The sequence below is a fragment of the Pomacea canaliculata genome, linkage group LG10 (assembly GCF_003073045.1).
Source record: "Pomacea canaliculata isolate SZHN2017 linkage group LG10, ASM307304v1, whole genome shotgun sequence".
Classification (NCBI taxonomy): Eukaryota; Metazoa; Mollusca; class Gastropoda; order Architaenioglossa; family Ampullariidae; genus Pomacea; species Pomacea canaliculata.
Window position 1 is genome coordinate 1657772 of NC_037599.1, and position 17434 is coordinate 1675205.

At 46.6% G+C, this 17434-nt stretch overlaps 1 protein-coding gene across 1 annotated transcript; it reads right to left on the reverse strand.

Moving 5' to 3' along the window:
- Window positions 1-630: 630 nt before the first annotated feature.
- On the reverse strand, window positions 631-16590 carry LOC112573876 (rho GTPase-activating protein 100F-like). Its single transcript, XM_025254534.1, is given in 6 exon segments — window positions 631-2864; window positions 3273-3492; window positions 3748-3908; window positions 5423-6637; window positions 15204-15535; window positions 15537-16590. Coding segments are annotated over 6 exon segments (3060 nt in total). The 5' UTR covers window positions 16520-16590; the 3' UTR covers window positions 631-2715.
- Window positions 16591-17434: the final 844 nt, after the last annotated feature.

The window sequence follows — 17434 nt, forward strand, 5'->3', positions numbered from 1 at the left end:
TAAATTAAAAATTTTAAAGCAGTGTTTTTTGTTTTGCTACATTTGAAATTAAATTCATTTCAATGGATATAAGTAACTGTACCTTTATCTTTTTTTGGCTTTGCTGTAAAATAGGTCATGAACAACAGCAAAAGCCTTGACCACCTAGTGGTGATGGAGACAGAATAAGAAAAAAGCTTTATGGTGACCACCTTAAGCTTTCAGGTTCAAATATAGGGGTTCCCAGTCACTTAATCCCCAGACACTTCATCCCCGACACTTCATCCCCGACACTTCATCCCCTAGACTTTTAATCCCCAGACACTTCATCCCCAGACACTTAATCCCTAAACTAAATCCTTAACTATAAAATTATGAAGTCAGCGAAAAATTTAATTGAAATTCAAATTCAAATCATGCTTTTAACTTCAAACGTCATTTGAACATCAACAACATTAGTTAAAGTTCATATAAGCAAGTAAATTTAATGTTTTCAACATATGATATGAAAATTGTTCTTGAGTGTTGGGGATGAAGTGTCGGGGATTAAGTGTCTGGGGATGAAGTGTCTGGGGATTAAAAGTCTAGGGGATGAAGTGTCGGGGATGAAGTGTCGGGGATGAAGTGTCTGGGGATTAAGTGACTGGACACCAAATATAGGGATCACATTCTGAATTTGAGCATCACAGGGTCTGCGTTGCTGCTATCACAACCACAGAGTTGAACACTCACACCTAAGATATCATTCACAAACATGGCCACAACAAGTTACAGTCTACCCATGGTGATGCAAATAAATGATAAAACTGCAGTAATTTATCTTCAATGCAACAATGTTAAACAGTGAAAAGTATTCTTTCTTTTAAACCAGTGGTGCCCAACCTTTTCTCACTCAAGGGCCGCATTGGACATGATATAAAATTTTGGGGGCCAGAACATGGCAGTTTTGTCAGAATCATGACATTAAAAATGAAATTATGTTGTGTTTGGTTAAAGTGAGCAGGCTGGATGAGGCACCTTTGCGGGCCGGATGTGGCCCGTGCGCCATAGGCTGGGCACCTCTGAAACCAACATGATTTTTTCCATGTGTGGGATTCTGGTGGTTAATTTGTCACATCAGCAACAGTTCTGTAGTATGGCTTCTTGCCATTAACTATAGAATACTGCAAAATATACTTAAGGATAATAAAGCAATATGATGGCAAGGTAGCCAAAAGAATCAATAAAACCGTAAAATGCAACCCATAAACTCAGAATATATTGACATACATTGAAACGTTGTACCACAGAAAAGTGTTCTTCTCTTGGTAAATGTTCCTATTATCACTGTCATGTTGAATCTTTTTTTTTTTGCTGTACAAATTTTAAGAATGTGATCTGCAAAAATTCTTGTGAGTCTGTCAATATACAGTCTCATGGAGATTTTGTAAGAAGGTCTCTCTGTCAGGGCTTCTTGTACTCACAAAAAAACCTGTCTTTGAACTTTGCAATAATGTGAATTTGAGATCTCAGGCTGTGTTTAGCTCCATGCATACCTCTGTCTCTCACAGATATTTATCTGTATCTATCACTCATATGCACATGTGTGCATGCATGATAAACAGAAACATTCATGCACACACACATGTGCATGTACAGGCGCTCACACACAGACCCAGTCTCATGCATTTAATGAAGTAATATAGAAGATATGCACTATATATGATCTTGAAAAACTAACAAACATATTTAAAGTGCAGCCAAACAAAACAAAAGCCCGTAGGGTGTAGAAACTCAAAACTCCAACAAATATAAAATGCACATACGATGCATTTTAGATTCTTCATTAAAAATGGTTTAAAGTCTGAAGTTCAGACCATGCTCTCACAAATTGTAGCTTTGGTTTGATCAGGTTCCACAGTAAAACAAAACTTCAACAGTACCAATTAAATAAATGCCTTAGAGCTTTCAACATTGTAAGATACCAAAATCTTAATCTCTTGTGATCACATGTGACAGATATACTTAAGGAAAGACACACCAATACAACAGCCCTGTGGCAATACCTAACTTAAGCAGCAGTAATGCCCTTAACTATAAAGCTTCAACACAAGCTCAGCTACCCAGCATCTGGACAATGCTGAAACAGGCGCAAAACAAAATGACTGGCCAGGTCAGAAATGGTTGCCAAATGAGCACTTGCCAAATAAGCTTGATTGCTAGCTGGTGCTGACAATGTGACAAAAAAACGGTATCAATCTGTTCTCAAGGACTTCCTGAAAACTGTAAGGCCAAAGATTTTCAAAACAGCCATTCAGGGAAATAACTAACTGCGAACCTCAATGGAGCAAGAGCAGCAAAAGTCCAAAAGAAACATGGAGGTACACCTTTCCATGAGAAACACTGACTAAAAATCATCCACAACAGATCTGTCATTCCAAATACTTACTTTCATTCTTAGTCCTTTTTGAATGTGCAGCATCACATTTTGCTTGGGATGATGTCACCTCCTTCTTCAATCTCTGAACTAGTAACCAACCAATCAAACAAACAAAAGCCCACATTTTCAAAAGCAGGTCTAGTTTATGGCAAACCACAAGTTCAGTTTGGGAGAGCAGGTCAGACAGACCTGCATACAGCCAAGCAGGGATTTGCAGTCAACAGCATCCACATTCTGGTCTCAGTCTCACTGTAAATGAATGGAGCAGAAACATTATGACTAAGTGCAGTGCTATGCTACTTGGAGTGGATTGAGGGTCAACAATGGGAGCTGTGCGTAGAGTGGCCCTGCTTGGAGCGGTCAGGTTGAGAACGCAGGCTGCTTGCTTGTGAATCAGATGCTGACAAGATGCCAGGCCCTGAATCCAGAGAGACCACAGCCTCAGCTGCTGCTGACTGGGAGGTGCCTGTAACAGAACACACGCAGGACATGAAACAGTACACAGTTATGGCATATAAAACTCAGTAATCTGACATATCAGAACAATAAAAAGAAAACAGATGCAGAAGATGAAACAGTAAACAGTTATAGGATTAGATGAAACATTGAGAAAGTCAGCACATTACACAAATAAGCACATCACAACTGGATTTTATCTACCCTAAATAGGCCACAACATCTGAGATAAAAGAAACTTTTGTAGTAGAAAGCAGACAAAGGAATATTTAGTAAATGTTCAGATACACTGCACAAAATTCAAGGAAGAAGGCAATTAAGAGTAAGCAGGAAGAAAGACACACACACATGAATACACATATTTTAAGGTGTGTTTGTGTGTGTATATATAGTCCAAGACACAGAATTTTCAACATACTTGATTCACTGGTACCATTGTCATACTCCCATATCTCAAGGAGGTATCGCAGAACTTCGATGTGTTTGCGAAAGTCGAGGGTGGGGTCAGGCGAGGTGGCCGGTGCAGGGCAGAGCAAGACTGGGCCGAAGCAGATGGCAAGGTTGTCAATTGTCATCTTGTTTTTCTCACTGTGACTTGCCACCCGCCGAAGATGATTTAGAATCATGGCCATTGTGTCCTAGGAGCAAGTTGTAAGAGAATGTTATGACTGGGAAGAATGTGACAGCATGGAGAGACTTTACACTAGCTGACATGTAACTCAAATGGTTGTAAGAGAAGCAACTGACATGTATGAACTTGGTTGTAACAATCTAAAATATTGTTGATGGTTGTAAATAGCAAGTGGCTGAGAGGACAAACAAATAAATGAAATGAGGAAAGAGGCAGGTACAGATCAAGGCAGCGCTACTGAGAAAAAGTATGAGTTCTTCACCTGGTTGGCGGTTGGAAGGCACTCAAGTATACTCAGCATGAGTTTAGCACTGCCCTCAGGGTCACTGGGCAACCGGACACTAAGGGCATCCAACAACATCTGGTAGAGGGCATTAGTAAATAGTGGTTCTGGCAGTTCCCTCAGATAGTCCTTCAGTACTCCTGAAACAGCACACACGTGGAACAGGAGAAGTAATTAACGATATTCATTCAACCAGTAAATTGAATTTTGTGTACAACAATCTTTCCTGGCAATCCATTAATTAACCCCTGATATTTGAAGTTTGTGGGTTAGAAATTGCCATTATCACTTTTGGTTGAGATTTTCTCTTTAATAGCTCTTAATGAATAAAACCAGAAAAGCAACCAGTTCCCTCCCCTTAAATCTTGGGTGTCATGGGAATGTGGGTAACAGTGGATGCTAATGGTGCCTTGGATTGGGAAAGAGCTTGAATGTGTCTAACAAGCGAGATGGCTTCTAAAAAATATCATTTAAGTCTCCAGAGAATATACCTTAAGTTTCAGCAAATAAAAATTTAATTTACATTTTTTTTTGTTTGCTGGTGCTTGGTAGATTTTTTAAAATGAAAAAAAGTTATTTTTGAATAAACAGTCTTGAGTAAAAAGGATGATTTGTTAGTTTAATGCCATTTAATAAAAACATTTGCAGGAAAAGACTTTTAAGTGTTGAATTTGTTGGGGACTGGAATAAGACATGAAAAAAATCAATAAAGTTCTATTAAATTTACAGCTTAATTGAATTCCTCATTCAAAATGGAGGTGTTTTCATGGCGGAATGCAGCCCTAAATCAAGGTCAGAACATGAGCTTGTCAGTTGTAGTTTTTTCCTGACTAGTACACTATTCTTCTTCTCTACCACCATCTGGCAGCCCTGCATACAGATTTTGCACTTTCAGGTTTTAGCTATAATAAGTCCACTCAATAAAGAAGTGAACAAAAGGTTTGCAGAAGCATAAACATTTAATTCTTTTCATGCACTCCTGCTTCCTTTTTTCATCTGCTATTCAGACGTGGTTTATCATCTTGTAATATGCATAAGATATGAACCCATGCATCTGGGATATGTCACTAGATCTTTTCACCCACAGATGTTCATATGGCCAAATTTGGTTTGTATCACAAGACTTTGTCACTCGGAGATTTCTCTATGGCCATTTGGGCGACTAGTGAAACTGTAATTTGACATCATTGAGTGTTCTGGTCAGTGGCAGTTACTCCGTTTCTTGGATTACAAACCTTTTCATAGATTCCTTTAGGGATCACTAGGGCTTGAGTGCCAGCCCAGCCAAGTTGCTTTATCATTAATAAGAACACATTCATTCATGGTAAAAGAACAAAACAAAACAACTGACTAAGCAAAGAGATAAAAGAAGGACTGTCTCTACAATGCAGGCAACCAACCCCAAAAATATTATTGTTTAAAGATCATGGTGACCAAACTGAAATATTTTCTAGAGAGAGGGGAGGGGCTGTCATCTAGCAAGAGGAAAAAATGGTTGGAAATGACAGCCACACCGTCTAAGATACAGTACTCACCAGGACGGTATGGTGTACACCTGTTACAACAGGTAAGGGTACTCACCAATACCAACAGATAATGGCTCAGATGGTATGCTGATACAAGTTGTAACAATTGAGAGCATTACAACACTCACCAGTGACGACATGGATGTCCGAGACGTTTTCAGGTGAGAGATCCACCGCTGCAGCATTCTTTTCAAACGCTTCCCTCAGCATGGCTTTGCGGCGCGCGGAGCCACACAGGCGGTAGATGCCAACCGTCTCCAGGCCCCGGGCCTCCACCTCCTCCACGCACTTCTTGACCAGCAGCGGCACGTTGAAGCCCGAGTTCTCCCTCTTGATGACGGCCTCCAGGTCCATCCCGAAGAGGGCGTTCTTACGCAAGGAAGGCAGGCGTTGGAGGGACAGGGCGGGCTCCTTGTACATCAGTGTCACAAAAAGAATGCCCTTGGGCTCCATCTTGATGGCCACGTAGCGGCGCTGACCACTGACGACGTAGCCGGGCAGCAGGACGGAGCCGTGGAAGCACAGGCGATGCTTGTAGCTTGGGTCCCAGTGGTAGATGAGAAAGGAGACCTCTTTGGAGTCCTCGAGGTCGACGTCAAAGGCCTCGTCCCAGTCGAAGTTGATGGCGCCGGTGCGGATCATGGTGCGGGCTTTGTTCAGCGAGTCCACGGCCACTACGCAGTACAGGTCGCGCAGGCTGGTCTTGGAGGACTTGAGGCCCTGGCCGGACATGACGTGGATATTCAGCAGTCCGTCCAGTCCGCAGCTGCGGCTAATCTCCACCCTCTTGCGTATGTCTGCGCGGTAAGGCTCGAACTCGCTGTAGGGGATGTGTAGGGGCTTGCGGGAGAAGTGCAGATCCCGTAGTCTGGCAGAGGTGGGGGTGGCGGAGCCGGCAGAGGCGGTCCCTGCTCTTCCTGCCGTGGAAACATCAGCCGCCATTTTGCCCGGTGACGTGGCGAGGGGCAGTCCACCCGTGATGAGTCCTGGCCGCTGAACGAGGCCCATTCCTACCCCATCGGAGCCAGCACCGCTCCCCCCGCCGATCCCCCCGCCAACAGACGTGCTGAGCCCCATCCCTCCACCTCCTCCTCGTGACGGCTGCTGGTCTTTGCTGGCGTCCAGCTGGTCGTCCAGGGTGAACTGCCGGTACAAGAAGGGGGACTCAGAGGCGGGCTTGGGCATCATTCGGGAGGACGGGTGCACGCCGGCAGGCGTTTGGGTGCCCGTGGAGATGGCCCGCCTGGACGGGCCGGGTGAACCTCTGCTGGACGCAGGCCGATGACCATAGGCGTCCATGAGTCCGGAGTCCGCTGGCCGAGCAAGGGGCATGTGAACTGGTCCTGAAAGCAAGGACAGGAAATCTAAGTCAAAGGTCAAAGGTCCGCTTGTAGCTTTTACAATGTTTGGTCATGAAATATCACAAAATCTAAATAATTATTTTTCTTTCAAGATTAAGGTCTGTAGACTTTTTTTAGTCAAATCCTGGTATCTCCCAATAATTACATTGTTTGTGCAGCGTACGAAGACATCTGTGATGCGTGGTTACAATAACAGCGACACCTCAACAAACTCTCGGCGAAATCAGTGCTCAGAATTGCTGAACAAAAGACGGAAGAAACTGAATTGTTGTGAGTGGCTGATATATATTCTCAGTTCTTGTTTTTTGCTTCTTTGTTCCTCTTTGCGTTTTTTGCACTTGTTTTTTATTCATCATTAGTACTGTTGTGAATTATTTGTTTTGCTGTCCCTCGTATGCTGTCCATGTTTGTTCTTGTTCTTAGGAGCTAAGAGCATGCTCCTTAGGTGTGTGAGTATGCGCTTTACAAGTTTTGCATTTATTATTATTAAAGAAACGTAATTCAGATATTAAAAATGTTGTAAGCTATCTGTTGTTAATTTTCAGCTGACAGCTACAGAGAACATAACTAGGCTTTGCTCTCTATTTACCAGGACAGAGAAATGTCAAAAGCCAGCTATACGAGAACTAATTGTCTGCTTGCAGGTGTAACATAGATAACATGGCCCTGTAATAGATGATGGAGGATGATGATGGAAGATATAACGGTACGGTAACTGGGAGATTATCTGTGGTGTGTACATCTCAGGACGGGAGACAACTCTTCTGTACTTTAAACTAGTAGAGGGGAAGTAATCCTCCCTCGATGAGACCTCCACCCTAACATGGAGCAGAAGAAGCTGTAAGACTCTCTTCGCAATATTAAACAAGTTAACCCATGGACCAGTTCCGTTGGCCAGTGTGCATAGAGACAAATTCATCATCATCATCATCATCATCATCATCATCATCATCATCATCATCATCATCATCATCTGCTTCTTCTCTTCTTTGCCTACTTTTCGCTCCAGCTCCCTAAAATTCTGTGCGCTGGCAAAAGCGATGCCTCAGAACAGATGAAACATTAATCTGGCTCAAAGTGCACATTTTCACAGCTTACATTCCACTCACAGCTCTGAACTGTGCAACCCTTCATCTACTGCAGGAGACGATCGTTAATGTTCCTCGGCAAAGTTCTCGGCAAACACGAGAACGTCAAGTCGAGTACAAACAGCGGGACCGCAATTACAGTCACTGATGACATGACAGCCTCGCCTCACCACAGCCTCTGTGCACTCCCTGTTGCTGACGATAACACTACATCCTCGGTTTCAAAAAACAAAAAAATTGCAGAAAGGGCATTTTTTGTATGAAAAGACGAAAAGAAACGATTATTTTATTTCTTGAAAGATGACAGCAAGTCAGGACTTCGTGGCTGCCGCATTATCACAATTGTCTACAATCCCTTGTGTATTGGATGACGGAAATGACGATGATTCTCTAGCCATTATCACCATTCTGCAGACATAAAACAATTTACTAGGGAACAGCAAACATGCTGAGAGGTTAGGGACCGCCGCCCGAAGTGCAACATGCTCTCGCCGACAAACACCAGATGCACAAACATTCTTGGAAGTCAACCAAGTCAGGGATTTAAACATTCAAAACTTCACTCGTCACTATGAAGGGGGGTGATCCACATCATCCCTCCCTGTTCCTAGACTAAGGTGTATGCTATCCCGAGCTCACTAGTGCTACCCCCGTGCTTCGACCGTCATCTTAATCAGACATCTCTTCAGCAACATCTGTCTCCAAGGATTGGCTGTCGCTCATAAAAACGCCAAGGAGAAGAAAAATATCCCAAAATAAAGCCCAATGTGCGTTTCGACCCAAGCAAATCCCTAATCCTAATAAGATTGTGAGTATGTCTTATCGTCTTTGCCAGCCCACTGACGATGATGAACACTGTAACCCCTTCCCATTTGTTCCATCGTCCTCACGCATCAAAGAAGCAAAATAATGATGGGTATTGACAGTTCATGACATGGTTCAAGATGTCTGATTTAAGAATGTAGGAGCTAAGACCCTGGGTTATATTGCCAGCTGTTGTGCAGCACGTGTGGGGCCACATCCCTGACAAACAAGACCTGGGCAGGCGCCATGTCGGACAAAGCTTCTTGTTGTCAGTGGACTGGGACATCCACGTGGAGGACACAAGAAAGGTCCTTCCCCCTCTCTCCGCTCTCACTGGCAAGAACTTGGTTATTTGGTATAACAGCCGGTAATAGAAAGCTCGCCAGAGAGAGAGAGAGACAGGTAGAGGCATGTCGGACAGAAGGTCAATGTTGGCATCATGTATAATAATATTATATCAGAGGAAAACCTAGACACTAGTGCCCTTTGAGTGGCCCCTGCTTTGCGGTTAGTCTTGGCAAAAAATAAAGCTAAACAGAAAATGGTCAGACTGACAAGGGGGAGGGTTTCCACGATACAGGTAGAGGTCAGGACCCACTCCCCAGGTGTTTGCGACTAGGGTGGCCCTTTGGACGAAGGTATTGGTCGTTGTCTCACTTGGTGAGGAGATGGGGCCACCAAGTGTGGACTACAGAACGGACTATAGATGGCCGACAACAACGAAGGAGCATGCATTCAGTGCTTGGGACACAAGGAAACATGGACTGAAAATGAAAGACGGAAGGAGAAACAACCACGGGAAATGCCAGCACAAGTATATGTTGGACGGGATCTGATGTGGCGATAACATCAGGTTACTTAGAAGTACAGTCTGTACAAGTCACTCGCAGTGAGCAACAAAATGGCTAAACGATCTCAGACGCTCTTTTAAGAGGGTATCCTAATCTGAAGCCTTATAAGCCAAGCAGTCATGGTGAAAGTAATACAAGCACTATCAGCGCCACCACTGACGAACTTCTAGAAGACCCGCAGGAAGAGTTGAACAGATTCTCAACTTTAGTACCCGGATAGAGAAGCATCTTCAGCATCAGCGGGAGTTCTATCACAACTTCATAGACTTTCAAAAAGCTTTTGACAAAGTCTGACACTATGGTATGTCATGTGATAAACTCAACATCTCGTCCAAGTCATTGAATCGCAGTGTAACAGCTACAAGAGCGTTTTACTGCTCGATACCCACATACAAGCTTACCTTACACGATTGCAGACAATAACAAATATAGGGACTAACAAATAATTATAGACAGCTAAGCTGCCTCACTGTTGCCTCAGGCCTGTGTAGCCTCATCATTTCCCGCATTCACGTCAGCGGCTAATTGCTTTCGCTGCTGCTGTTGCTGCTGCTGTTGCTGCTGGCTTTGGTGTGGTCGTCCCTGTATCGTATCGACCGAGCAGCCATCGTTCTTTAAGTGATGCTCATCTACATGATAACTGCAGATATTAGCATGTTTCCTGCTCCAGCGACAGGTGTTTCACTAAAAACATCAAACACTGATTTTTTGCTTTGATGTTCCGGTTGTTTTCCCCGCCATCAGCAGCACACAGGCCGTGACAACGAGTGTTTGTGGTGTCCACCACCGGGTTACAAGCAACTGGAGCGTGTCCACAGCCTGGCAACTACACAACTACAATACTACAACCACCACAGGCTGCTACAGGTTGTAGGACAATAATCATATCAGCCGTGTGTGAAGATGATGTCCATGTCCAGGTGTCCACACAGTTTGTGTGTAATGTAAAACACTTGTCACTGATGTAAGTATATGTCACAGAAAGAACATAGAGAGGATTAGAAAGATTGATGTATCTAGCTTTTTGTCTTTAGAAGTTTTATGCATCTGTTGATCATGAAAAAGATTTTCCGAAGTTAATGTGTGGAGTTATTTGGAAAACATCAATAGGCTCAATCTTTTTTGAATGTTGTGTTGCTATTCAGGTCGCCAGCCGACTCTGCGCTTTTCACCTTCCTAATAATTGTTTTAGCGAGAAAAGGATAAATAAATTACATTAAATCCGTTAATTTCTACATACTCATAAACTCAAAGAAATATACTTCAAGAAACCAAAGCAGTTAACGAGCAGACTAAGAAAAGAGATTGAATTGACTTGCCACATATTCTGAGATGTTACTTGTCTAATTTGTAGTCGCACAAAGGTTAATGAAAAAGGTTAAGACGAATGAAGTCAAGCGTGTCTGATCACGTGTGATGATATCTCGCTGTCATGTGACGGTCAGCAATATCTTAATGAGCAACCCTCCATCAACACACCACGGTACTCAGGTGGGTCCGCCCTGCTATAAACAAACTGAGTAAACCTCCGGACAAGGCGGTCACTAGGTCAATAAACCTCAATCCCGATGTGGCGACATGTCGGTCAGTAAACCTTAATTAAGACACAACGAGGTCAGGTCGATAAACCCTATTACAAACACCCCAGTATCCGGGTCAGTAGACATTAAGAAAGCTTACTATGTCATTAGTAATACAAGACACTCGCGCACTTAATTACGCACACCGCGCTGATCACGCACAATGGGGAGACAAAACATGATCGCGGAGAGACACACGCGGTCCCCCCCCCCTCTTGACCTCTGACATGAGTCGTGACCGAACCACGTGTCATCCCCCCACCACGCCCACTCTCCTATTCCCCCAAACCCCACTATCATCATCAGATCGACAGCCACCCGTGTATTTGTAAAGACTTTCCCAACTAACAAAAAAAAAAAAAAAAGAAAGAAAATGGAGTTTCCAGCGGCAACAACCACAGGATCCCACTGGTCATAGTAACAACTCCAAGCATACTGCGATTATGAGCAACAAAAAAGATGGCCAGGACGACAATGCACGTGAAAAACGTTTGTTTAACCTGCACTGAATATTTCTACTGACTTCATTCTGTGAGTCGGTCAGTCAGTGCAAGGTAGTCACGTGATCCTCATGTGGTTGTTTGCTTTCCTCCGTAAATGGTTTTGTGCACCGTGGTGTGAAAATAAGGTGTAAATTAGATTGAACTGATCAAACAGTTTCAGTTGATATGAACACACAATCACACACACACGCACACAGACGCACGCACGACCTCACGTACACACAGCGAGCGGAGCACTCTCACTCATTTGCACACGGCCCTCATTGTCCTCCCTGTCATCCGATAAGTGTGTGAATACACACGAGCATCACAATGCACTGAAAGCCGGGTGTAGGGGTCGTTATCGACAGGTTGCACTGTGGGATAGCACGTCTGACGACAGGGGCGACTGTGTGGATGTCGGGAGGCAGCACTGCCAGCACGTGCTCACCGTCATTCGGGGGAGCGCCGTGCAATCAATGGTCGGGGGAGGCCCAGACCCACCCCACTGCCACCCGCAGCGCACACCACCCGTACCCGCTCACCCCTTGCATGTCTAATACCAAAGTCGGGGGAAGAAAGGATAACAAGCTCCCACACAAACGAAGGTGGAAAGGATGAGGACATCCTGGCAAAAATCACTTGTGCAGTTTGAGACAGTTGATTATTTTATACCTTCTCCTCTCTTGTAATGAAGTCAAGGTTCACTGAAGACTTGCTGACAGCCAGACAAGTAATGTTCAAGCCAGCCTGGGTATGCGCTGCTACCGAACTGCCTACAGCTACCCGCACCCACGACTGAGGGTGGAGTAATCAGAATACTTCAGGTCGTCAACACGAATCCTGCAGGTGATGGAGCCAAGCGGATCTCGGTTTGTGTGACAAAGATGCAGTGCGACGTCTACGCCAACTAAATTTAGAATCTATTGTTCCCGGAGCAAGAGTTCAATGAAGTCTTCTGATCGCAAATTCTGCAGAAGCCATGAACTCGAGATTGACTTGCGGGTGTTATCTGAAGCAGGGGACTACACCGAGGACTGGGTAGACGAAGAGACTGCTGCAAAGCTTTCGATGATGGAGCTGCAACAGGTGATCTGCTTCGCATGTAATGCGATAATACGATCTTATCTTAAAAAACTGATGGACAACATCTGACAAGGATGTAACTGAGGTAAGCTGCATTATACTAATATATATATCTTACAGCGCCACCTGGCAAGTATCACCTAGTCGTGGGGCCTGATGTCACACAATCGCATCACTGACCACACAACGCATCACGTCGACATCCTAGACACCGCACACAGCCATCTTGAACTATGCACCTGTATGTTTGAACTGTGCACCTGTATGTTTGAACTGCACACCTGTATGTTTGAACTGCACACCTGTATGTTTGAACTGTGCACCTGTATGTTTGAACTGCACACCTGTATGTTTAATGTTGACTGTACACAGGTAACCATCATGATCTATGCACCTATGTGTTTGAATGTTTAATGCTGACATACAGTTTTGTTGTTGTTGTTGTTGTTTTTGAAAGTCTGTTGCTTTGTGACGTCATTGGTTAACGGTGGTGGAGCCAGCGTCATTTCCACGTGACCTCCATGCGTCACATGGAGGAAATATAACGGCTGATGCATTTTTCAAGTAATAATCAGCAAAGGGAGGCAAGCAAGACGACTAAGTGGTGTGGGGGTTAGGTACGGGGGGAAAGGGAGGTGTGTGGCTTACTCTCCCCTTACTCTCCATGTGGGACCTACGTGGTACCTCCTTCCCTAACTCCATCTGTCTCTCCTCGCTCTCTGTCTCTCTCAAGTATCAGGGCAGATAATTATTTGGACAACAGCAGAGTGAGGTTTACAAAAAGCACACTTGGCAAATCTTCCGAATATCGCATAATTCGTTAATTATGCATGAGACCTGGAGAGGCCGGGTGTTGATGACGTCACATGCTTAGCGACCAGTCGCCCACGCCAGGCGCTGCCACCACCACAGCAACAGCAGCGACATGTCTCTCACCTGATGTTTCCTGTGGCGCGAGCCTGAATGAACATGTGTGTGTGTGAGTACGTGTGTGTGTGTGTGTGTGAGTGCGTGTGTGTGTGTGTGAGTACGTGTGTGTGTGCGTGTGTGTGTGTGTGTGTGTGTGTGAGTGTATACGTGTGTGTGTGTGTGTGTGTGTGTGTGTGTGTGTGTGTGAGTGTATACGTTGGTGTGTGTGTGTGTGTGTGTGTGTGTGTGTGTGTGTGAGTGTATACGTGTGTGTGTGTGTGTGTGTGTGTTATACGTGTGTGTGTGTGTGTGTGTGTGTGTGTTGTGTGTGTGTGTTGAGTTATACGTGTGTGTGTGTGTGTGTGTGTGTGAGTACGTGTGTGTATGTGTGTGTGAGTACGTATGTGTGTGAGAGAGATGAGTACGTATGTGTGTGAGAGAGAGAGTACGTATGTGCCCACATCAGTACTTGCCATCAACATCAGTACTTGCCACCAACATCAGTACTTGCCCACGAAGGTCTACAATGTCGCAGACGCCGTCTCCTGATTTGCATGAGACTTGACCTTTGTACACCCGTCTTAAAATGAACAACAGACAAGCTTTTTCTCGTTTTCTGGTGATTTCCTTAACATTCGTTTCGCTATCATTCATGATCTTTTCAAGCAGCGCCATCTACAGAAGGCCAGTTGAATCAGTCAGTCAGAGGTTTCTAAATGACAAGTCAGGTCAGCAGGTTTCCTGATATATTTATGACCCTGTCAGGTCAAGGGTTCTTCTTGATATTATGGATGTGGCCTCGTCACGTGTGTAACTTAACCTTAGGGTACATAAAGACGGGATGTTGTATCAGCATCTGGTCACGTGGTACACACCTTGCTCTGTGTGTCTGTGAGAGAGAGAGAGGGGGGTGTCAGTGCTACCCACCGTCTGTCTATGCTCATTAAATTTGCAAGAAACATTTGTTTCGGTTACGGCTCGGTCACGTGATGTGTTTAGCTGGGGCAAGTTGCCTCGGAGACTTTTTTGATGTTTTCATTTATATTTCACGATGTGTTGGTGACTTCGGTTGAAACTATTCTACACAGGGAGAGAAAGAAAGAAGCGAAGGGAGGGAGGAGGGTGAGAGTGACAGATAGAAAGAGTTGTGTGGTCGGGTGGCGTCCCCCATGTTTAGCTCACCTACACCTGAAACTCTGTGTTTAGTTGTCACTAAGCTGTCAGCCTGTCAGGCATGAGACAACATCAGTCAATGTTACTACACTGAGGCGCCACAAGAATAAGTTTGTCAGGTGGAAGGAACCAAACATCAGCACCGCAGCGACACCACGGGTAGAAACAATGCTTTGTACCCGACTATTGTAGTAAACAATGAGCTTGTGTTCTCACAACAATGTTTCCTACTGTCTATAACACACACACATGACCACGCATCTATGAACCTCAGAAAACAGTTTTTAACCTAAACCTTGTACTTACTGGAGGAATAGACCTCCACAGCACACGTCACTTACATCAACAACAGATAAACATTTAATAAAATAATGCAAACTGCGTGTTGACTCGCCTGCGCCTGTACACACATGCAGACACAACAACAGAAGCCCTGGAATCACACACACGCTCTCCCATGCACACACACAACACACACACTTACAGACACTCTCATGCACACACACAAATACAAACACACACTCGCTCACACTCACACACACTCATACACCGGGTAGAAGAAAGCGGGTACTCACTGCCTTTCTCTCGAGACGACAGCTGTCGCTGCAACTTGCTCTGCTCCTGCTGCAGTTCCTGAGACAGGGTGGTGAACTTCTGCAGCAGGACCTCCAGCTCGGAGCTGCTGCTGGAAGGCATGAGGGGGATGGAGTACACGGGTCCGTCATCGTCACTTGCGGCTCCCGCGTACGTCTCGTAGTCCGACGCGAAACCGCGAGAATCCTGAGGGCGCTGATGTGTGAAAATCACTTCCGAATCGGAATTGTAGCACTCGGGTGACCGGCTCCGCAGCAAGCGGTTGTACCGGGACTTGGACTGCAAGAGGTCCCGCAGTCTTTCCTGAGATTTCCTGTCCTCGTGAACGGTTCGGTAGGGAGGGATGGGCAGAGCCCTCCCTGTAGGGGCCCAGGTTCATGTAGGGAGGCTCCGAGTACATGGAACCTTCGTCAGAGAGGTATCCAGCGTGTGAAGGAGACAGGGCGGCCAAGGGAATCGACTTGGAAGGCGACTTGGGCGTCTGCTTCCGGTCCGGGAGGAGGTACTTCATGTACTCGCGGTCACCCACGAAGTTGGCGCCCCCGCCAGAACCTACCATGGTGGTGGAGGGACTCACGTAGGATCCGGGGCTGTCGGCTGCCGATAACTCCACGTCCTGCCCGCCTCCGTAGGGGAGCTCCCGACCAGAGTCTATGCTCCTCGGCAGAGAACCGTCGCTAGAGTTACCGCTGTCCAACGCCTCGTCCGTCAACAGCCGAGCCTGCGCTTTGTCGGGGGAGATGAAGATGCTGGCGTAGCGCGAGGATGAGGTAGGCCGGTCGTGCAGGGTATCCCGCTTGGGCTGGAGGTAGTCCGCTGGATGGAACGGATACTGGGCGTACGGCGGGAAGGCGTCCGGGCACTTCTCGGTCATCTCCAGGGCCGTGGCCGAGGAGGACCGCCCCTTCTTGAGCACCACGATCGGGGGCTCATCGTCGTCGTCGTCCTTGTCCGTCAGGGCCAGCGACGGGCACGACTTGTTCTTGTTGCAGTTCCTGCGAGTCCGGATGCTTAGCACCAGCTTCTTGGGGATGGACATGAGGATGACGACATCATCCAAAGACATGTTGCCCACGCGCACGTTGTTGACTGTCAGGATCTCATCGCCAACGTGCAGGAGGCCATTGCTCTCCGCCACCGTGCCCATCTGGATGCGCGAGATGAAGACTCCGTCCACACGGTCGAAGCCATTGCCCTCTCGGATGTAGAAGCCGAGGGTCTGTCCCGGTCGCTTGATGATCTCCACCGTCTCCACAACGAAGGAATCGTCCTCGACCTCCATGCTCTTTATGCCCATCTCAAGCACGCTGCACGCCGTGCCGCCACTGCCGATGCTGCCCACGCGAGCCCTGCTGCCATGACGAGGAGTTGTTGTTGTTGTTGTTGTTGTTGTTGTTGCTGGTGGTGGTGCTGTTGTTGTTGCAGATTGTGCTGATGCTGTGGATGGTGGTGAAGTTGCTGCTGTGGCAGAACGTGGTGGTACGGCAAGTGCTGCTGCTGCTGCTGTGATGGCGTTGGGTGATGTTGCTGTTGTTGTTGCTGTTGCTGTGGTTGTGGTTGCTGTTGATGGTGCTGCTGGTGGTGGTAGTAGCCGGGCCCTGTGTTGTTGCCGATGAGCGGTCTCTCCACACTACAGCTGCTGCTACTGCTGGCCCCGCTGCTCCCGGCGTACAGCGCGCGACGCTCGGCGCTGCGGTCCTTGTCGTTGCGGCTCTCGCTGTAGCTCCGGCTCGGACGTCGGTGCGACGGTGTCGACGCAGTTGTGCTGGTGCTGGACGTTGTGATGGCAGCGGCGTTGGTGCTGTTGTTAGTGGTGATGATGTTGGTGGTCGCAGGGTGGCAATGCCATACTGCGACTGTCTCGCGCCGGTGGGAAGAACGGGCACCGCTGCGGCGCTCCTACCACTACCTCCTCCACCTTCTCCCCCCTCCCCCAACGACTCAACCGTGGGAACGCGGCGGTCGCCTGTCAGCGTGACCCCACCACCAGCGACAGCCACAACAGCAAGCGCGCTGGAGCGAGCGTTGGCAGTGGCTGCAGCGGCGTAGGCGAGGCGTTGCTGCTGTTCGCGCTGTTGTTGAAGCTTTAGTTGCTGTTGTTGTAGCTGTTGTAGCTGTTGCTGCTGCTGCTGCTGCTGTGCCTTGTCGTCACCGGCGTCTTTGTCTCGTATGACTTTGTAGCGGTCAGGCTCCTGCGCCATAGGCTGTTCCT